The 22400-nt window shown below is 50.0% G+C and overlaps 2 protein-coding genes across 2 annotated transcripts in view; one reads left to right on the forward strand and one right to left on the reverse strand.

The window, feature by feature from the left end:
• Window positions 1-1220: 1220 nt before the first annotated feature.
• Window positions 1221-5501, reverse strand: LOC119878577 (regulator of G-protein signaling 9-binding protein-like). The gene has a single exon (XM_038589194.1). It carries the CDS (start codon window positions 5499-5501, stop codon window positions 4785-4787), a length of 717 nt encoding a protein of 238 aa, XP_038445122.1. The 3' UTR covers window positions 1221-4784.
• A 938-nt stretch (window positions 5502-6439) lies between these two features.
• Window positions 6440-22400, forward strand: part of LOC119878575 (ankyrin repeat domain-containing protein 27-like) — a gene marked incomplete at its 3' end in the record, with an annotated part of 33296 nt that continues 17335 nt past the window's right edge. Inside the window, 3 exon segments of the mRNA XM_038589191.1 lie at window positions 6440-6527; window positions 10792-10956; window positions 17566-17697. Coding sequence (XP_038445119.1) covers window positions 10939-10956; window positions 17566-17697 — 150 coding nt within the window.

Consider the following 22400-nt stretch of genomic DNA (forward strand, 5'->3'; position numbering starts at 1 on the left):
AAAGGAGCAATGTTTTTGTTTTTGTTTTTTGAGAAATCTGGCCTTTCCCCGGGGACACAGGGCTGCAGCATGTGGTCAGTTCCTGCTCCTCTGGTCAGGTCTTAAGAGCCAAAGAAATAGTATTTGAATATGACTTTGATCTGTGTTGGCCACAGCCAAAGATCGTTCATGTGGAGACCTACTGTTCTTCCTGTTTCCATCCTGCATTACAAGATGAGTATAATCGTACTGTACAGAAGCACTTGGAGATTTAAAATCCTGGAGTATTTCTGAACATCTCTTTATGGAATGAAATCGGTGAAGGGTAACAATGTTGATCAGGACATTCACTCACCTCAGGTGGGAATAAAGATTAAGAATATATACGTATTTTTTTAAAAATCACAAGAGTTGATAGCTGAATCATTTGAGGGTGTCTTTTCCAACTAAGTTATAAATGTTGCACGTTACCTCTGATTTTTTAATTTAATAAAAAATTTCAGTTAATCACTCAAACCGTTGACATGAAGCCTTTAATTCCACCTTAGATCTGATGCCGGGTACAGAACCACCCACGCTGTGCTCCCGTTTCCTGATGTCAGGCAGCCAACATAGAGTTCTGAGGGCACCAGGTTACTTACAGAATAGGACTAGGATTTTCCCAGCCTCTGTGGAGAAATGACAGTTTCACATCCGTAATTTAGGTGGCCACATTGCTGTTTCATCCACACTAGGCTTTCTCAGACTCAGACTTATCAGTCTGAATCAAAATTCCTAATCTAATTTAAATACTATAAATAAGAAGCGTTTACACAGACTTGCTTTTAAGTCCATCCTCTAATTCCGATACGGACCCAAATCACAGTAAGCTCGGTTCATTCTGAGTTTTTAAGTTCCTACAGAATTTTACCAACAGAATAATTCTAGATAATAACCACCAAACTGTAACATTTCATTTCAGTACGTACCCAAACCAACAATAACAACCCCAACTCCCACCCCCACCCCCAAACAAATGGAATAACCCTTTCTGGTTTAACTGCATTCTGTGAAATGTTTTAAACTCTGGAAGGGACCTCTGAGTCAATTGGTCAGGGCTTCCCCTCGTGTCACCACCGAGGGAACCCAGGCACAGGAAGGTCAGTGACTTGTCTGAGGTACTTGGAGAGACAGGGAGAGCCTCTGCCCATCACAGCTGAGCTGGCCTTGAGGGCAAGGCACCCCCCAAAGGAAGACAGAGGCAAGTCCTATCTTTTTTATTTCTCAGGCTGACACACGGGGCTCACATTCAGGGGTTCACCCCCTTAACAAGCATTCATTACAGAAGGGAGGGCTACATCTGAAAAGCAACCCAGGAGCTAAAAATATATCAATGTGCAGGCTGAAAAGGAAAATGCAGCATCATCAGGATCCGCACCTAAGTAAACCCCAGACTACTTGTCATTTGACATCACACATCTCCTTAGGAGCTTACTGTAAACCTTAAGTAAATCTTACGGGTTATGTTCTAATTTTCCTTACCAAGAATCTTTCCCTTGCAGCATTTGAAAGCATACGTTCTTGGAGCACACATACAAAAATGAATTTACCAGGCATTTTTTTTCTCTCCTACGAACCAGTGTTTGTTAACTACTAGCAATAGTTCAACGTTTCCCTAAGTGCCTTGACATTCCAATTGCCTATCTTCTGAAAATCAAACAGTACTGTTTTCCCAAACGAGAAGTCAGAGATATTTTCTCTTTACAGTTATTTATCATAGCATTTAACCTTGGAAATAAAGATCTATCCTTTAACATACCTTTAACTTGGAAAACTAGATGGTTTTGTTTTTTGCCACAGACTCTAACATTGACCTCGTCGTATACATCCTATGCTAAACATTTTAAATCTTGTTCCTATACTTGTATCATGGTATATAAATCATACCAGATGTTTTTAGAAAATTAATGACTTTGATACCAAGCACCTAAATCAAATCGGGCTTCTATCAGAAAGCAATGTCTTGAATTATATACATAGAAATGAGAGCAGAGAGAGATAGTGACAGCGGCCTATTGCTCAAGGAGAAAGTGACTCTGCTTGCACCACATAGTGGGAGTTCTAGTAGGCAATGTTAGAACTCCAAATAATATCAAACGTTCTTAATGCTTAAACCTTTCAAACAGAGTTGTTTAGGTTAACAGGTCTGCAGGATAAATACATTCATTGTAATTCAGCTTTTGTGCCTGAGTGTGAAACATTTTATTCTTAATTTCAGCGAGCAGAGGACTCTCAGAATTAGGTACACAACTGATTGCACATATAATTAAATACCCAAGGATCTGCGAAATGGGTGGAAAGGGTGATAATGACATTTGTCCCAATTGCTCTCTATGGATTATGCAACATCTGATGGATTTTTTTTTCTTCAGTAGGTTCTGCTGAACAATTTTTTTGTCGCCATCACGAACCAAAACAACTTGATAGGAACAGAAGAGTCACTGCATTAGAAACAAGAATAGGGATGCCTGGGTGGCTCAGCGGTTGAGCATCTGCCTTCGGCCCAGGGCATGACCCACACTGGGTTGTCTGCAGGGAGCCTGCTTTTCCCTCTCCCTATGTCTCTGTCCCTGTGTGTCTCTCAGGAATAAATAAATAAAATCTCTCTCTCTCTAAAAAAAAAAAAAAGAAAAGAAAAGAAAAGAAACAGAAGAGTATATCTAGGGCATGGCATTTAAAGGATATTTTCCAACATTGGCTCACAAAGTGCCCAGCCTGCTTTAGTCTGGGAGAACCAAAACTTTGGGGAAAGTGACAGACATTCTGTATTGTGTCCAGGAGGGGGATGAGGGTATGAAGGGAGTTAGAAAAATTTTGTGTCGTCTGTGAAGTTACCCTGGGCCGGCAGGTGCAAAAAGAATTTGAAGTGGCCTCTATTCAGATGAGGCAGAAGGTGTTCCTTTTATTAGTTAAGTCATAAAACTGTTAATCGGCTTAAGACCTTGTGTTTTAAAACTATTATCTCTCTCTCTCTCTCTCTCTCACACACACACACACACACACATCCCATATTTCCACTATGAGGTACTGGAATCTTGTGCTGAGGCTGGAAGGGTGGCCCCCAGCACTGGGTGCCAAGGCTGCAGGACTGCTGCTATGTGTCTCTGCCCCTCGGTCCTCCAAGCTGCCCTTGTGAAACTGTCAATTCCCCCCTCCCGGTGGAGGAGTAAATATTTGACCACTTTCGGGGTAAAAATGGAAAAAAAAAATTCCTGGTTAGTTTTCAGCCAAGCCAAAGTCTCTGGGTTTGATTCCTAATTACCTTTTGAGAGTTAAATGCATGTGTTTTCTTAGCCTTATTTCCCCACCAACATTCTCTCTGCACCACAGGTGGCAGGTGGCGGCACTGCTCACGTAAATTCCAGCCTGGGACCCGGGGCTTTCTACCTTCTTTACTTACTGAGCAAAAGAAGCCTGTATGCACACCGTGGTTCTGGAAGATTATGCTACGGCCTCCTGCTTCCAAGATGGCCTATTTTAATAACAGATGCACATTTACTAACTTATGTAAGTAGAGACCACAATGTTTGACTCATTGGCACGTAGGACACCGTGGCCAAATGTCCTCTATAAAAAAACCAGCTTTGATAGAACAGAATATGGTTATATGGGTTTTCTTTCGAAATGGTTATAGTTCTTAAAAAGCTGCTGAAATGCCAAGCGGAGGCTGCTGCTTCTAACCCAGTCTCAGGGATAATTGGCTCAAACGGCCTGTGAGGTTTACCCTCCCAGGGGTCAGTGTGAGGGTCAGGGAGCTGCCCAGCTTCCTCCAAAGCTAGCTCTCCTACTGGCTAGCAGGCAGATTCCAAGGGATAGAAAGGATTAAGGGCAAAGAGGATTCTGCAGCCCTCCCCCAAAGGAGGATCAAACAACTCTGGTCTAGTTCTGGAACAAAAATAAGCCCCCGCAAAGGAGAAAGTGCCTGTTTAAATAGCATATGTCCAGTCCCAGAGCTTGCGGCCCTCCAGGCTGACTGGAGAGAGCCCTTTCCAATAGGCAAGGGGGTGTAGTGGATCCAAGCCCCGGAGGCAGTTTTGAGGTGTGTTCTCTGGTTTCCTAAGTGCGGAGGGTCAGCACTTGAGGGGGGACTTGAGGGCCCCAAACCTCTTCTAGCTGTTTCTGTTAACTAACGGATACACTCTGCCATGAAGCTCAGTGGTGCGCCTTAGAAAAAGCACTTTGCACCCACTTCTCTTTGCACACTCTCCTAGGCTTAGGCCCTAAGGGATTAAGGTAATAAAACCTGCTTACATCTTCTTAGTTTTTTCCCCCCAGGAAACAAACTCCCCACCCACGCAGAGCGAAACCCGCCCCCCACCCACTTCATTCCACCTCGGCCCCCCTTTCAAACGGGCCCACGCGAGTTTGGAGAGGGGGGGATCGCCCGTGGGGTGGAGACCACCCACCTCACACTCCCTAAACGCGCCCCTGGCAGCACACGTGGCAACCCATTAACTCGGAGAAATCTGGGGTCACTGTGGACGGTTTTCTATTAATAAGAGGATAAAGCCGCTGCATTGCAATAGCGGTAATGCCCCGGCGGCCCGCGCAAAATTAACTCCTCCCGGGCCAGCAAGAGGAACCCGTGTTCCGCCCGGGGCAGACGGGCGTGTGCTTGGACCCCGCAGGCGTGCCCGCACGTGCGCACACTCGGGGGTTGCGGCCCGGTCCCTTACACGCGCGCATCCCGCTCCCGTCCCGAGTCCAGGCGCGGCCGTCGATCCCGAGGGATGTCTCCGGGCAGGGCTCGTGCGTCCGTGTGTCCGTCAGCTCAGCTTGGCCACGCAGACGGCCAGGGCCACGGCCGCCAGCAGCACGGCGCTGAAGACGGCGGCGGCCAGGGCCTTGCTGGGGTCGCAGGGCCCCGAGCGCTCCTGCACCGACGCGGGGCCCGCGGAGGAGGCGGCGGACAGGAGCTCGGCGCCCGCCGTCTGCCGGGCCTGCACGGTCCAGCGGGGCACGTTGACCTTCATCTCCATGTCGCGGATCATGTCGCTCAGCTGGAGGACCTCCCGCTCCAGCTCGCGCAGGTCGTCCCCGTCCGCGTCCCCGTCGCCGTCCCCGTCCCCGTCGCGCTCCGCCAGGCGCCGCAGGCTGCGGGCCGAGCCCCCCGGGCCCCCCGGGCCCCCCGCCACGCCCGTGCGCACCAGCGGCCGCCGCGGCGCCTGCAGCGGGAAGGCCGAGCCCAGCGCCAGCGCGCGCCGCATGTCGGCCTCCAGCAGGTCCAGGCAGCCGGAGAAGGCCGCCCACAGGCGCTCGAGCTCGGCGCGCTCCTCGCCGCCCAGGCCCCGGTCGCGCAGCGGGGCGGTCAGCCGGGCGCGGGCGGCCGCCGCCAGCTCCTGCGCCTCGCGGCGCGTCCTCCGCAGCTCCCGCCGCAGCGCCCGCGAGTCCGCCGAGCCGCCGACGGTCAGCGCCAGCTGGTGGTGGCGCGCGGTCGTCCTGTTGAGCGCGTCCAGCAGCGCCTTGCACTCCTCCCGCGCCATGGCCGCGCGCTCCGCTCTCAGCGCCGCCGCCCGCCGCCCGCCCCGACGGCGGCCCGGGCAAGGCTCATGGCCCGGGGCTCCCGGACGCGGCCCTTAGCGGCCCCGCGGGCCCTCGCCCGTCCCGCCGGGCGTCTGCACCGCCCTCGCCGCCGAGGGCGCTCTCCGCGCAGCCCCGCCCGCCGTCCCCATCCTCCCCGGGCCGTCGCGGGGCTGGCCGGCAGCCTGAGCCGCCGCCGCGTCGGGGCTCCTAGGACCCGCCCTCTCCTCCCCTCCCCGTCCCCGTCCCCGTCCCCGTCCCCCACCCTGGCCCCGCGGGGCGCCTCCACCCGCCCGTGCAGGGGGGGGCGGGGCCCCGCGCGGGGAGGTCACGTGCAGGCCCCCGTCTCCCCCCCTCTGCACCCCATCTCCGCTCCGGGGCACCAGCGCCCTGCAGCCCCAGCCCTCCGCTGCCGTACACAGGGGGAAACTGAGGCCCGGGCTCACAAGAGGGGGAGGGCAGGCTCACGCGGCGTCCACGCAAGGACCCCAACTGCCAAGCCCCTGCCAGACGCGGGGCGCTGTGCCCCGCAGGACTGGGCGCCTCCGTCCCCCACAGCGGGCGGTAAAGGGCGACCGCGGCGCGGGCCGGGCCCGGGCTCCCCGTCGCGACCCAGCCCGCTTTCCAGGAACGCGGCGCGGACCCCGCCTCCAGGGTCACACCGGCTCTGCCCCGCCCCCTCCCGTCCCGGGCATGCGCAGTCCGCGGCTCCGGGCCCGCGCCGGCCCGAGTAGGAAGCGCCGTGCGCCGCCCGCGCCCCTCCCCGGCAGGGCGGGCTCCGCGATTGCTCGGCGCGCACGTCACTCAGGGCGAGGCCGGCCGCTCATTGGGCCTTCCGGGGGCGGCTCCGCCCAGCGGCGGAGTAAAGAGGTGGGCGGCGGAGCGGCCCGCGGTGCTGGGGCGGTGGGCGCCGAGGTCCGCGCGGGCCCGGGAGGCGTCGCCGCCGCCGCCGCGCAGAGCAGCAGGCGGTGGAGCTATGTAGCCTTCTAGTAAGTGTCGTCCCTCCCGTTGGGCCCGCGCCTGCCTCCCCGCGGGACGGTCGCCTCGGGGCCTAGAGGCCGGGCGGGGCCCCCGAGCGGGGGAGGGGCTGTCTGCGCCCCGAGGGGGGCGGCTGCCCCGGGCACCCCCAGCCCGCCCCGCCCCGCCCGCGCTCCGTCTGCTGCCGGGTGGGGGCGGCTGACCCTCCGCGAGCAGCGCGGGCCCCGGGCGCGGCGTCCTGGGAGCCCGGCTGGGGGGGTGGGGGGTCCGCAGCCCGGGCCCCGCGGCTCCCCGGGGTGGTGGAGGCGCAGCGCGGGGAGGGAATCCCTGCCTGTCAGCCTCCGGAGGGGCCCTGCTCTAGGTCGGGCTGGGTAAAAATTACTCCGGGAAAACTTAAAGCAGCGGAGATGTTCCGGGCCCTGCGTGTGTTCAGCGCTTTCCGTCGAGCATGGACCCCCCCCTCCCCCCGCCCCGGGCGCGGGAGCCAGGCGGGGCCCCTGGAGACGCTGGGGACTTGGGCGCCGACCCGGGAGCAAATGATGCGCCTTCAGCGGGGATTTAGGACACGCGGGGAAGGAGGGGCTGGGGAGACTGGGGGGACTGCTGGTTTGCCGCTAGCTGGGGTTCTCCCAAGTTTACGGGTTTCATGGAGGAGAGACCCCTATTTTGGTTAGCTCACCCTCCCACCACCAGCCCCAGAGAAGAGCAGGGGGCCCAGTGGGGTACTAGCGTTTTGAGTCCGCCTTCCCCAGCATGGTGTTGGGGTGGACCAGAAGACCCAGACCCCACCGGGCCCCAGGGCTCCCCCCCCACCCCCCGCCACCCCTCACTCAGCTCTTGTCCTTTAATCTATAGATTTGGGGCCAGGGCTTGGACACTCCAGGCCTGGGCCATGCTCCACTGTGGAGGGGCTTATGGGGGCCTTGGCAGGGGAAGAGCAGTTTTCAAGACGAAATGGATAGAAGGAGGGAGAACCCATCACTTTGGGGAGCTTTGGGGGACAGCAGAGGGAGATGAGGCTGCAGAGATGGGTGGAAGGCCAGAAGGAGAGGCCCTTAATGGCAGGAAGAGAAATTGAGAGTTCGTGTAGCAGGGAGTGAAGGGAAAGTCCTGGAAGAATATAGTAGCCCACCCCCCACTCCCCACCCCGTCCTTTAGTCCACGGAGGATGTGTCCCCAAGACCCCCAGGGGATGTTGGAAACCTTGGATAGTACCAAACCCTGCAGTCCATTTTTCCCCTGTATCTACATAGCTATAAGTTTGATATATAAAATACGCATTGTAAGCGATTAACAAAAATAACAAAGTAGAACAATTGTTAACAATATGCTGTGATAGAAGTTATGTCAAGGTGGTGTCTCTCTCTCTCTCTCTCAGAATATCTTAATTGTACTGGGCTCACCCATCTTGTGATGCTGTGAGATGGTAAAATGCCTCCGTAATGAGATGAAGTGAAAAGACCGAAACAGGTATTGTGATGTAGTGTTAGCTACTATTGACTTTCTGACGATATGTCGGGACGAGGGTCAGTCTGTTTCCAGACCCCGGTTGACCACAGGGACCTGAAACTGGAAAGCAAAACTGAGGCTCAAGGGGGACTGCTGCCCTATAGTAGACCTCAGTGTTGGAAAGATCACTTTGTCGTCTTTTACGTGGACCGTGAAAGGGAGAGGCAGAGGCCTCTGAAGGAGAAGTGCAGGATGGGAGCAGGGACAGATATTTCTGACGAGCCTCAGTGGCGGGAAAGCAGTTGGGGCTCTGAAGCTGAGTAGATCCCTCGAGTGAGTTCTGCACGCCTGGGCTTGCCACCAGGAATCATGCTGCCCGGCAGCATCACTGGGAGAGCAAGCGGTCCGGTCTGCCTAGGGCCTGGGGTCAAGGTCTTGATTGTGTCTCCTTGTGGCTCTTGGGACGATTGTTGCCCTCATGAGGACAAGTACTGGGTCTTTGTTACTCACACATCTGTGCACTGTTAGTGTTTCTGTGGAGCTCTCCCTTTGTTTATGAATTGCCAGGGTTCTCGGTGTCCAGCAACTTGATCCTCTCCTAGAGGAGCAGAGGAATGTGACCCTGTGATGATAGATACCGGACCTAGAAAGGATTCAGACCCAAAACCAGCCCCTCCACGTGCGAGAGACACTGAGAAGTGGCCTTTGGAGCTCCTGCCCTTCTGGTCGAGATTCTGGCAAGAAAGTGGGTGCTGGTGGCACTGCCTGCAACTCCAGGAGCAGGGTGATGAGTGGCATCCTCGGGTTGTTGGGTTCCTCCACACCCTCCTGCTCCCTTAGTGGTCACGCCCCTCTACCAGCTCTGGGGCCTTCTTTCCCTGCACTACTCACCACATTCCAGCTGTCACTGTGTTTAGCCAGTTCTGCGTGTATTGTTTGCTTCTGGTTTTTTGCAAGCGCCTGCGTGGCTGCCTGGGGCCAGCGTCTCACCCTCCCCTGGATGAGGATATCCAGGTTCTGTGAGAGATGACCCCTCCCTGGGAGCTTGAGCTTCCTCTAATACCCCACTATCATTTTGCTCAAGTGGACAAACAGTTACAGCATGCCCACAGTGAGCCAGGGGGCCAGGCACAGACTGGATGCTTTGAAGAGCTTTGAGAAAAATATGGCTAGGATCCCTAGATGATACAGTCCAGGACATAAGGGACTGTAATATCATACTGTACGTCACCCAGTTGTTTCCCGTTGCTGTTAAACATAGATGAATTAGAAAGTTTTCCCTTTTTGCCTTTTCCGTCTGCATCACAAATTAAACTAGTTGGAGACTATTGCTCATCATTTGAAAAATAGGCCTGGTCTGGGTCTTTGGTGAGGTCCCTGATCAAAGGATGGGAGCAGCTATAGCGGTGAGATTTTAGCTGGGAGTTTATCTCTGGGAGGCAAGGCACAGACTTTGCTGTGTTGGATTCTGCTGAGCCAGGCTGCCACGGTCACCAGACGGTCCCTGACCACCCAGCCTCATCTGGGCTGGTGGGACGGTTGTAGACCACAAAACCACAAGTGTACACACCACCTCTTGAAATGTCCGGTACTAGTTTGGGACCTTGCCTGGCTCTCCTGTTCATGAGTAAGCTCAGATAACTCACGTTCAGCGGTATTTGGTATCTTCTGGCTAACTTCAATGGATTTGCTGTAAATCATCCTATCAATTTGAGCTTAGGCAGGGGTGGAATTTTTTTTTTTTTTCAAAAAGGAGTTTTATAAGAGGATTTGCTCATCTTTCCAGTTTTATAAGGAAGGGTCAGTTTACTCTGCATGTTATTTTCTTTTCTTTTTTTTTTTTTTAAAAGAGATTATTTATTTATTTATTCATGAGAGAGACAGAGAGAGAGAGGCAGAGACACAGGCAGAGGGAGAAGTAGGCTCCATGCAGGGAGCCCGACCTGGGACTCAATCCTGGGACTCCAAGATCACGCCCTGGGCCAGAGGCAGGCGCTAAACCGCTGAGCCACCAGGGATCCCTGCATGTTATTTTCAAATATAAAATGAGGACACCTGGGTAGCCCAGTTGGTTAAGCGTCTGCCTTTTGGCTCAGGCCAGGATCACAGGGTCCTGGGATCCAGTCCCACATTGGGCTCCCTCTCCCGCTACACAGACACACACACACACACACTCTCTCTCTCTCTCTGAGAAATAAAATCTTTAAAAAATATATAAAACTAATTCTTGCAACTAGATTTGTGAAGATGTTAACCTATTTTAAGCATTTACCCCCTATATAAGAATTCCATTCTGGCATTAAGCACCAGATTGTATTAGATTAGCATATGTTTTAAAACACTGCGACCAAAAGGTTGAGAATAGTATTGGACAGAGCTCCTAGAAACCCTTCCCCGCCCCCCCCCCCCCCGGATGGAGGGTTCAGTCATCGGCAACCAGGAGGAATGATGTCCAGGAGAAAACAGATGACTTGGGACTGAAACACAGCAAGCTCTGTCCCACTCACAGCAGTGCTTGCTCCCAGTCTTGCGTGTTTCATGCTCTTGAACTGAATGCTTTGATGTGGCATTTAGGGGCCTCCCCTTGCCTTACTGTCCCTCTCTGACCAGCACTGACTGGACTCATCTAGTCAAAAAAATTTACTCTTGGGTTTTCTGTGCCCACAGGAACCTGTTCCTGCTTCTTGAACCTTTGCCTTGCTCTGGTCCCTGCCAGGGATGCCTCCCCGCCCTCCCCTGCTGCTCCCTTCTCTGTCCGGTCCTTACCTGTCCCAGCACTGCTCTGGGTTTGTTTTACTCTGCTGATGCACATTCCTTGCCTCCCAGCTAGGTTGCTACCTCCTGCATCCGAGCCCACCCTTGCCACCTCTGTCTCGGGTGCAGAGATGTGGGAGCTCCGCTGGCATCTCGTCTGAGGAGCAGAAGGAGCATCGCTTCCCAGCTTCATTCCGACCGCGTGGCATCCTGCCTCTCATGCGGTTTCTGTCCAAGGTGTCTTTACTTTTGCACGCTGTTCTGTAGAACCAGTTGTGTCAGAAATCAGGGAGAATTTTGTTTTCTTATGACTGTGTCCCAACAAAATCGCATTATCGAGTTGTTCTGGTAGGGACTTCTAGAAGGATTATTTGGGCTCCAGGAATAATTGAATTCAACAAGACAAATACCTGAATTGTTACAGAGCTGTCTCTGGGGTCCAGGAAGGGATTATATGTAGCCTTTTTCATGCTAGACTCTTCCCCTAAGAGGATTTGCAGGGAGCTCAAGGGCCTCCTTCAGGCAGTCCCCAGAGGGCCTGCAGCAGAGACAGTTCTGGCTGGACCAGACCGAGGGAATTCAATGTACGGCCCATGTGACTGTCTGTCATGGTGACTTTTCCTTTGGGGGAAATGAAGTGTGGGATCTGTACATCTGTGGCTCGTGAAATAACCCTTAGTCCAGGCATGTTTGTTTTACACGATGGGTGTCGTGGTTAAAGGGGTGGCTGTTAGAATAAATTCTGACATCTGTGTGACTTCAAGTTGGCCAAGTGAGCCTCAGTTTCTTCATCTGCAGCATATGGGGCTAATGATACCAATAGTGAGCATTAGTTATATAGTTGGTTGCCTATAGTTATCACAAACATTAAAGTGAGATGAGGATGAATAGAAGTGATCACAGTCCCTGAATCAAAGATACTCTCAAACAGTGGCTGTTTTTATCATCGGCCATTAACAGAAAGAATTCATAATGTGCTTATGTGTGTTGTCCTGGCATCTTCCCAAGAAGGCATTTTGGAATGTTGTTACATAGCAAGGAAGTAATTCAGTTTTTCATTCATATTTCATTTAGGTCATAACAATGATAAATTTACTTGATGCCCTTTAAGAGTTGCTAATTTTCTCTTTTTAAAATGTTTATTATTTATTTACTTATTTTAGAGGAAGAGAGAGGGCAAGCATGGGGGGAATGAGTGGGGCAGAGGGAGAAAGAAACTCAGGTAGCTTCCTGAGTGCAGAGCCTGATTGATGCAGGGCTTGATCTCACGACCCTGAGATCTCGACCCTCAAATTGCAACCTGAGCCAAAACCCAGAGGCGATGCTCAATGGACTTTGCCATAGAGGAGCCCCAACTAATTTTCTCTTTTTTAAAGAAGAGGTCTCTGGCTCAAACTCAGAATATTTCACAGTCAGGAGTATCTAGCACATTTTTAAATAATGTTCATTGTTTTTGTAACTTTTTTAAAAGACTTTATTTTTATTTGAGAGAGAGCGCACGTGCATGAGTGGGGTAAGGAGCAGAGGGAGAGAGAAGCAGACTCCCTGCTGAGCAGGGAGTCCAACACGGGGCTCATTCCTAGGACGCGGGGATCATGATCTGAGCAGAAGGCAGATGCTTAACTGATAGGGCCACCCAGGTGCCCCGTCTTTGTAAATTTTTTTTTAAAGATTTATTTATTTATTTATTCATTCATTTATTCATTCATGAATGATAGATATATAGAGAGAAAGAGAGAGGCACAGGAGGAGGGAGAAGCAGGCTCCATGCCGGGAGCCCAATGCGGGACTTGATCCCGGGACTCCAGGACCATGCCCTGGGCCTAAGGCAGGTGCCAAACTGCTTCAAGTTGGCCAAGGAATCCCCCTGTCTTTGTAATTTTTAAGATTATCTTTTTTTTATAGGGGTATACTGTTTTTATTTCTAAACAATGGTGGCATTAAAATTTTTTTCATTATTTGTTTTAGAGAGAGAGAGAGCACACACAAGTGGGGAGAGAGGGAGAATTCCAAGCAGATTCTGTGCTGAGCCCAACATGGGGCTTGATCTCACAACCCCGAGATCAGGACCTGAGTGGAAATCAAGAGTCAGATGCTCAACCACCTGAGCCACCCAGGCACCCTGGAGCATAGTGTTTGTATATTTCAAGTTGTAATAAGTGTTCTTTTTAAAATAAATTTTAAAAGAGAGTATGTGTTTATTTTTTTATTTTATTTTATTTTTAAAGATTTTATTTATTTACTCATAGAGACAGAGAGAGAGAGGCAGAGACACAGGCAGAGGGAGAAGCAGGCCCCATGCAGAGAGCCTGACATGGGACTCCATCCAGGGTCTCCAGGATCACGCCCTGGGCTGCAGGCGGCGCCAAACCACTGTGCCACCAGGGCTACCCTGAGAGTACGTGTTTAAAGGAATATGTCAAACACTAACAGTGGAGCCTTTATATACAATTATGCAGATTATTCATTTGCATAGGTGCCCTGCCCGGGAGAGTGAGATGTTGGCAGTACAACGTCTCACTGATGTTGGGGCTGATAAGTGGACTGTGAGCTACTTACCAAGCCATGTGCCCTGGCATAGGACTCTTGTACCCACTGGGAAGATGGGGTGCCTTTTTCTGTTTCTCACAAAGATACCCATGTAGGCCAGCAATAAGTGGTGGGACGTTGGTATGCTGTATGGCAAAAACACTGGAAGCAGCATGTAAATGGGAACAAAAAGACTTATCTGTAAAACAGATAAGCATGTAAAACAAAAAGACTTATCTGTTTGTACTTTTATTGCACCACTTGAGATGGAGGCTCATATTCTTTTTCTATGCCCATTTTCCATATTCCTCCCTGGTAGCTCAGTGAAATTAAAATTATGTATAGTAAATGGAGCAGACCAGGGGCAATGGAAGCCCCATTCACAATAGGAGAAAAATCTGTACAGAATATACAAATACTGTTTAATAAAAGTTGTGCATTATCTATGATCTTTATGGAGAAAATTTAATTGGAAGACATAGAAGAATACATACATGGAAAGACATACCATGTCCATGGATGATGAGATTCATTATTATAAAAATATTGACTCTCCAGTCAGTAAACTTAGTGCGTTTCTAATAAAAAATCCCAACAGAATTTTTCATGGTCAGTTTTTGATGAGCTGGTTATAATTTATGTGGTATTGCAAAAATTAGGACTAAGTAGACAATTTTTGAGAACAAGGGGGAGGCCTTTCTTTATGAGATATCAAGGCTTATTATGAAGCTGCAGTCATGTAAACTAATGTGGTCTAGCCCAGCTGTGTTCAATTTAATATCCACCAGCCATATGTGACTTTTAAGCACTTGAATGTGGTTAGTATTAATTGAAAGGTTAATGTAAAGTACATGCCACATTTTGAAGATATATTTTTTAAAGATTTTATTTATTCATTAGAGACCCAGAGACATAGGTAGAGGGAGAAGCAGGCTCCGCGCAGGGATTTGATGGCGGGACTCGACCCAGGACCTGGGATCATGCCCTGAGCCAAAGGCAGATGCTCAACCACTGAGCCACCCAGGTGTCCTCAAATTTTGAAGACTTGGTAGACCAAAAAAGAATGTAAAATGTGTCATTAATAACTTTAAAATATTTATCATGTGTTAAAAATATGGTATTTTGGATATATTAGGATAAATTTATTATTAAAATCAATTTCACCTGTTTCGTTTCTCATGTGGCTACTAGAAAATTTTAAATTACATATTTGATTATGCATAGCATATATGGATTACATTTCTCATATATCTGTTGGATGGCCCTGGTCTAGACTATTGAGATAGAGCAGAGCTCAAAAACAGGCCAAACATATGTGGGAACTTGGAGTATAGCAAAAGGTAGCATTAGTGGCCAGTGTGAAAGGGATAGACTACTCAAAAAATGATAATGCGACAATTGGCTAATGCTGTGGACTAAATGTTCGTGCCCCCTGCCTGTTCATATGTTGAAGTCCTAATCCTTTTTTTTTTTTTTTTATTCATTTATGATAGTCACAGAGAGAGAGAGAGAGAGAGGGGCAGAGACATAGGCAGAGGGAGAAGCAGGCTCCATGCACCGGGAGCCCGATGTGGGATTGGATCCCGGGTCTCCAGGATCGCGCCCTGGGCCAAAGGCAGGCACCAAACCACTGCGCCACCCAGGGATCCTGAAGTCCTAATCCTTAATGTGATAGTATTTGGGGGTGGCGGGTTGGGATCCAATTGGGATTAGATTAAGTCATGCGAGTGGGGCCCTCAAGATGGAATTAATGCCCTTATAAAAAGAGGAAAAGACAGGAGAACTCTGCCCCGTGAGGACACAGTGAGGCAGTGGCAGGCTACAGTCTAGGCACTGGGCCCTCGTCAAGAACCAGATCTGCGAGCACCTTGATTTTGGGCTTCCAGCCTCCAGAACTATGAGAAATACACGTAAGCCACTGAGTCTGTGGTATTTTGTGATAGTAGCCCAAACAGCCCATCGTAGCTTTACCATATGGGAAAAAAATTAACTTAAGATGCCTAATTTATTGATGTATGTATATGTAAAGATATATGTATGTATAAACAAAGATATATTGAAGAGCTAAAAGTGAAAAATCTTAAGATTCTTAGGAATTATAGGGACTATATTTATGGTCTTGGAGTTGATGTGGTTTCAGTAGTCTTTGCTGCATAATAAACCAACCCAAAACTTAGTGACCTAGATGGTCACAACTTATTATTTCCTACTATTCATGGGCTGGCCGAGTCGTTCTCTACCTGGTCTCACTTGGACTCACTCACGTGGCTGCATTCAGCTGGCAGGCAGGCTCTGCTCACTGGGCCTCTCTTCCTCCCATGGTCCTTCATCCCACGGGCTTCATCATAGCATGGTGATCTCAGGGTGCCAAGAAGAATGGTTGTGGAATCTGTAGCCTCTTGGAGCTGACCCAGAAATGCCAGAACATCAATTCTGTCTGTTGGTTGGTTACAGCAAGCACAGGGCTGCCTCAGAATCAAGGAAATGGACTCCATCTTCTGAAAGGGGGAATGGTGAAGTCACTTTTCAGAAAGGTACACCAGATGATAGGATTTTCCTAAGATCCGAAAAGCACTGACCATGAAGGCGAGGGCTAACAAGGTCAGCTATATTAAAAATCAAACACTTCTATTTCTGAAACACCTATTTGAAAAAATGAAGAGACAAGTCATGGATTGGGAGACGATATTTGCAACACCTTTTAGTCTCCAGATACATGAAGAACTATAAATCATCAGAGAAAGGCCAACAACCCACTTGAAAAATGGGCAAAAGACGTGATAAAGTAATTTATACAGAACAAGGAAATGTTCGGTTTCTTTAGATAAATGAGAGATTAAAACAGCAAAATACTGTTTTATCCTTACAGACTGGCAGAAATGAGATAATAGGAGGAAACTAAGAAGCGTTGGCTAGTGCGTGGTGTGAGGAAGGAGTGTCCTCATGTTCTTTCCATGGAGGTAGAAAGCAGCCCAGTGTTGTCAGTCTCCGGTGGTGGTGGAGGTGGATGCACCCTGCAGGGCCTTTCCTGGGGACGTTCCTAGATAATGTGCTCGGGGTGTGTACATAAGGGTGTAAGCGAGCTCATGCCAGTATTGTGGATGATACTGAAAACGTGGAAGCAATGTAAATATAGGCTATCAGGTAACAAACTGTCGTGTTCACTTAAAAGAATGCCATACAGCAGACATCAGTGAATGAACAAGGGCTGTAGGAATCAGCATGGCTAGAATTTGAGAACACATTGATGGGAAAAGGTATGTCCCAGGACACTGGTAGTGTGAAACCATTTATGTAAAATTTGAAGCTCCTACGACAGTATTTTATATTACTTACGAATACACGTGTATTAAAGCAATAGAAACGTGAGCAAGAAGGATACACAAGCTCAGGATAGTGGTTGGCTCTGAAAGGGAAGGACAGAATGAAATCAGAGAGGGGCATGGGGGGGTTCCAGTCTATTCTTTTTTTAAATTTTTTTTTATTTTAGAGAGAGTGTGAGCAGGGAAGGAGCAAAGGGAGAGGGAGACAATCTCCAGCAGACTCTGCACTTGAGCACAGAGCCCGATACGGGGCTGGATCCCAGGACCCCCGAGATCATGATGACCTGAGCTGAAACCAAGAGCTGGACGCTTAACCGACTAATCCACCCAAGCAACCTTCCAACTCTATTCTGATGTACCTTATTTCTTAAAAGAAAATCTGAAGCAAATATGGCAAAGTATTAAGATTGGGTAGTTCTGAGTGGCAGATTTGCATTATTCCTCTGTATTTCTCTATGTGCTTAAAATATTTTATTAAAAATCTATGCATGTCTTTAAAATATAATCCTGGTCACATAGGATGTTCTAAAAATAGCTATTTTTACTCTTTGCTATGATTTGGAGTTTGACAAGGTTTTTTTTTTTTAAGATTGTATTTATTTGAGAGAAAGCAAGATGGGGGAGAGAGAAAGTACAAGCACGCATGAGTGGCGGGGAGGATGAGAGGGAGAGAGAAGCAGGCTCCCTGCTGAGCAGGGAGCCCCATGTGGGCTCAGTCCCAGGACCCTGGGATCATGACCTGAGCCAAAGGCAGATGCTCAACCATTGAGGCACCCAGGCATCCCCACCCTGGTGTCCCTTAAGGTTTTCTGAACATAATTTCTGCAATTAACCAATAGAAAGGTCATCTTGGATTTGGGGGTTGTCTGATATTTCTTACAGGCTAGAATAATACGTGTCAGAGACGCTTTTTAGAAATCGCTGGATCAGGACTTTTTGTGTGTTACATAAATCTGAAAGTGTTCATTTACTGCTCTTTCTCCCCTTGTCCCAGGAGACTCTCTCTGCCCCATCTGAAGTCCATATGGCTCTGTATGATGAAGATCTCCTGAAAAATCCTTTCTATCTGGCTCTTCAAAAGTGGCGTCCTGACTTATGCAACAAGGTGGCCCAGATCCATGGCATCGTAAGTGCATCGATCCTGAGGGTGGACCGGCTCCGTTAGGTGCGGACAGAGCAGTGTTGATAAGGCCAGAAATACGGTAGACTTTGCCTACGTTTAGAGGGAGTCAGTTACAGACCTGCTGAGTATAACGAGCCCCAGACCGTGGTCTGTGCTAGAATGAGCAGAGACGGACCGCCATGAGCTGCCTCCTCCACGAAGCCTCCTGGCCCTGCACCAGCCTCGAGTGTAGTCCTTTCTCTGTTGACACTGATCTCACGGTGTTCATCTGTTTCTCTTTCCACGTTGACCGTGAGGGCTTGTGTGGGGGGCACAGAAAGCCGATTTCCCTCAGGGCATCATGGGCCCTTCTCTGTGACGTGTGTGCTCACTCACATGGAATAAGGGAACATGCCACACACTCGTATGTTGCCTTGAAGGGCATTTCCTAAAGGGGAAGAACCAGTGGAATAATGGAAGCACCCAGGTTGCAGGACGAGGGAGCCACATGAGAGAAACGACAGTGGGGCATCTGCTGCCTGCAGGGGGGCAGGCCCTCCTGGCCCTCCCCTCCAGGTGTGCCTCCTTTTGTGTGTTGTCCTCATGCCATGCTCCTGCGGTTGTGGCCGAGGGTTTGGCCTAGAGAAGCCAGCGTAGCTCGCTTCACTTTGGGGTGCGCGCTGCCTTGTCGGGCACTGGCGCTGACGTTCACTTTACCCCCTCTGTCCCGCTGCCACCACAAGTCTGCTTCCCCAAGTTCCTTCCAGTTTTTCGGATTGGTTTTGTGATTCGCATGTTTTTCCCAGAATTACTTTACTTTGGTTTTTAGAAGTCATAAAGGTCATTGTGTGTGTGTGTGTTTCCATGTGTACACATATATACGTATATACGTGTGTATGTATATATACATAAAATAGAGAATAGAGCTGTTTCCAAGAAGAAAATAAAAATCATATAAAGTTCACAGAGACATTATCATCTGTTCATTTCCCAGGAGTTATTAAATGCTACCCTGGGCAGGGTCCCACATTTGCTGCTGAGGGTTCAGCCCAAAACGGGAAGAAACATCACCATCTTTTTTACCTTTATAGAGCTTTGGATTCTATTGAGAGAAATGGTCATGCTCTGGGCAAATACGTACTAATTAACGGTTTTGGGACATGTCGCAGAGAAATAGCACATCACACAAAGCAATCATGGTAACTGACCGAATTTGGGAACTATTTCCTCCCTTTGTTCTATAATATTTTTTAAAATGCTGTCTGGGCAAGAGCAAGCTATGTGTAACTTTCTCTTGCTCTTTAAGAATCCCACCCTGCGGCGCCCCGTGGCTCAGTCAGTTAAGCCTCCAACTCTTGATTTTCAGGTCAGGTCATGATCTCAGGGTCGTGAGATCGAGCCCCGCTTCAGGCTCCGCACTGGGCACGGAGCCTGGGAAAGATTCTCTCCCCCCTCCCCACTCCCACCCCTACCCCCTTGGCTCATTCTCTCTCTCTCTCCCCAAAACAAAAAGAAGGCCACGCTGTGAATGCTCTGTGAGACCTGTCCGTCTTGCTCACCGCTATGTTGCCCGCACTTAGCACGGTTCCTCTTACGAGGTGGATGTTTTCCCAGCTGCAAATAGTGGAATCCCACTCAGGCTTACTTTAGCAAAAAAGGAAATGTGGTGTAAGAACTTTGGTGTCTTGGTCACCTTCCTTTTGGAAGCTGTCATCGGAGTTCCCGGTAGTGTCCTAGGTCCTCCTGAGATCTGCAGGGTCCATGAGGAGCTGCCCGGAGCCCACGCTTGGCAACACTGACTTTGTGGCCATCAGTAGATGGGAGAATCAGTGAGGCCGACTTCCCCGCATGAGTCCCAGGGGGAAGGAGCTAGCTGCTGCTGCCCGGCCCAGTCAGGTATTGATGGCTGGCTCCTGGCCCTCCTGGCTGTAGGATGGGCGCTCCGGTTCATCCTGGTCTAGTCCACAGTAGTGCTCCATCCACGTCTGTTGGGGGACTGAGAAAGAACATGCGAGCCACCTCTGGAAGAGTGCTCATCAGCTGTTTCTGCCACTACCAAGGGATCGCTGTCACCTCAGCAGGTGGATGCTGAATTTCTTTCCTTGGGGCCTGGCCATCAGGCCAAGTTTGGTGCCCTTGAATCAGCCATGGGGATCAGAGTCATTCATTGGGCCCTAAGACCCTGTGAAATCATCACTTTTACACGTGTGTGTCTCTCCCCTCCAGGGTTAACTGCCCCTCACACCTCTCCCTGAAGCCCTGCTCACTGGCCCCCTCATCCTCATGTGATAGAGGTGCAGCTCGACTGCTCCCTCCGCCTGCCCCATCCCCCCCTGAGTGTGACTTCCTTCCAAATCCTCCCTTTGATTGGGATGCCTCTGCATCCGGCCAGCACCTCCTGCAGTCACCTGCTCTCTAACTGGATAGGGAAAGCTCCTTCTCCCCCGTGTTCCCCAGATTCTCACCACAGAGGCCTGCGACACCCCCACACTGCTACTAATAGTCACTCCTGTTCTCTTTAATTAGCATCCAGCTAATTACACACTGTGGTATCTTGAGAGTGGGCTGGGCAGGCCTGCTGCCTCTCTGGGGCTCTTATCCATGAGGTGTCAGGAGAACGTCCTCCAGGATTCCCAGGTGGATTGAGGAGGGGTCCATTTGCCTAAAGGAGAAACAAAAATTACAAAAGGGAGATTAAATTTGTTCCTCCCTTATTGTGACCTTTTTTTTTCCTTTAAGATTTATTCATTTTATTAGGGCAAGAGAGAGCTGAGTATGGTGGTAGGGGGGTGCAGAGAGGGAGAGAGAGAAGCTCAAGCATACTCCTCGCTGAGGATGGAGCCCAACATAGGGCTCGATCCCACAACCCTGAGATCATGACCTGAGCCAAAACCAAGAGTCGGACACTCAACTGCACCATCCAGATGCTCCTATTGTGATGTTATAATTATGGGGTATGTAGGCTTTTGAGGGCTAGCCTGGGAACCTGTCGGCATGTCTTCCAAGTTCCAAAGAACTGACTTTCAAGTAAAATACCTAGACAGGCCAGCCAAGGACACTGAGGTTCATAGTCTAGTTCTTAGGATTCATTTAGCACAGATCTAGCCAACAAACATTCATTGAGCACCATGACGTACCTACCGGGCACCGTGCTGGGTTTCCAGGATTGCATAGGTGAGCAGGGAACACAGCAGGGCTTTGGGGAATTCCAGAAGCTGGCTGTCGGTAGCTCAGAAGAATGAGTGTCGGGACAGAAGTCGCCCTAACGCTGCCTGGGGAGGAGTCAGGGGGGACCCTAGAGTAGTGTCACTAATGCTGATTCTTGCTTTTATCCTACTATGATTTCTTTAATTGCTATTACTTAAAAATTCTTTATGAAAGGGCTAGAATAGGGGCACCTGAGTGGCTCAGTGTTTGAGCGTCTGCCTTTGGCTCAGGTTGTGATCCCGGGGTCCTGGATCGAGTCCCACATCAGGCTCCTTGCAGACAGCCTGCTTCTCTCTCTGCCTGTGTCTCTGCCTGTCTCTCTGTCTCTCATGAATAAATAAATAAAATCTTTAAAAAAAAATAAAGGGCTAGAATAAAAAGTTTTGTTAAGCTTAAGAATAAGCAGGTCCCTGACTTATGGTCAACTCGGAGACTCTGAACTCGGTGTTGTCCACGTAGGCTGTGACGTCCGTGGCATCTGAAGTCTGAAGCTCCATCTTAGGAGAGCCCTGAAGGCACTTGGACTTGACCCCGCCTCCCGTGGGCAGCTTCCCAGCTGCTGCACGTCCCCAGCCCCCAGCGGCTGGCCTCCTCACCCTCCCTCCCAGCCCGAGAGCCCAGCTGCCGGCTTCTGCCTGCAACAAAACGCTCCGGGCGGCATTGTCTGCCTGAAAACTAGGGGGTCCCTGATACTGGAGGACCCCTGTTCACTCAGCAAACATTGATGGGGCACCTACCGTATGTCGAATGCTGAGGCTGGTAATGGGGACACATGCAGCAGGAGCCAGTTGTGCTTTATTTAAGTTAGGGAGGCAGGCAAGGCATACATCAACAGGTAAATAGAGTTTAATCGGTTTCCTGGGATGAGGTTCTCCGAAGTGCCTCAGCAGTTCTTGGTCTCACACGGGACTGTGTGACTCCATCCATAGAGCATGCGTGGGCCTCCCTGAGTTTGGGCGTTAAACACCCCCCGGGGGACGCCTGGGTGGCTCAGCGGTTGAGCGTCTGTCTTGGGCTCAGGGTGTGACCCCGGGGTCCTGGGATCAAGTCCTGCATCGGGCTCCTTGCATAGAGCCTGCTTCTCCCTCTGCCTGTGTCTCTGCCTCTGTCTGTGTGTCGCTCATGAATAAATAAATAAAGTATTTTAAAAATAAATACCTCCCAGGTGTGGGTCATGGGCATTCCCTTACCCATGCCCAGACCTCAGGTCCCCGGGCTCTTCTTTCTGTGCTCCCGGAGGCCATGAGGAGGTTTTTCCTCAATTCAGGCTAATGCCTGATGGCCCACCTTTTCTTTCTTTCTTTTATCTTTATTTTTTCCCTTTTTTTCATCAAGTTTCACTTTTATTAAAATTTGAAATTATTTTTAAACAATTTTTTAAAAATTAATCTCTTTGCCCAACATGGGGCTCAGACCACACCCTGAGATCGAGTTACGTGCTCTAGTGACTGAGCTTAATTTCAAACATACGATAAAAGTAAGAAGAATAGCATAATGAGTCCCATGCTCCTGTCACCCAG

The sequence above is a fragment of the Canis lupus genome, unplaced genomic scaffold, assembly GCF_011100685.1.
Source record: "Canis lupus familiaris isolate Mischka breed German Shepherd unplaced genomic scaffold, alternate assembly UU_Cfam_GSD_1.0 chrUn_S1743H1939, whole genome shotgun sequence".
Classification (NCBI taxonomy): Eukaryota; Metazoa; Chordata; class Mammalia; order Carnivora; family Canidae; genus Canis; species Canis lupus.

Bases quoted from the DNA above. Each gene is read 5' to 3' on its own strand.
- LOC119878577 (XM_038589194.1), bottom strand. From the start codon at position 5,501: ATGGCGCGGGAGGAGTGCAAGGCGCTGCTGGACGCGCTCAACAGGACG.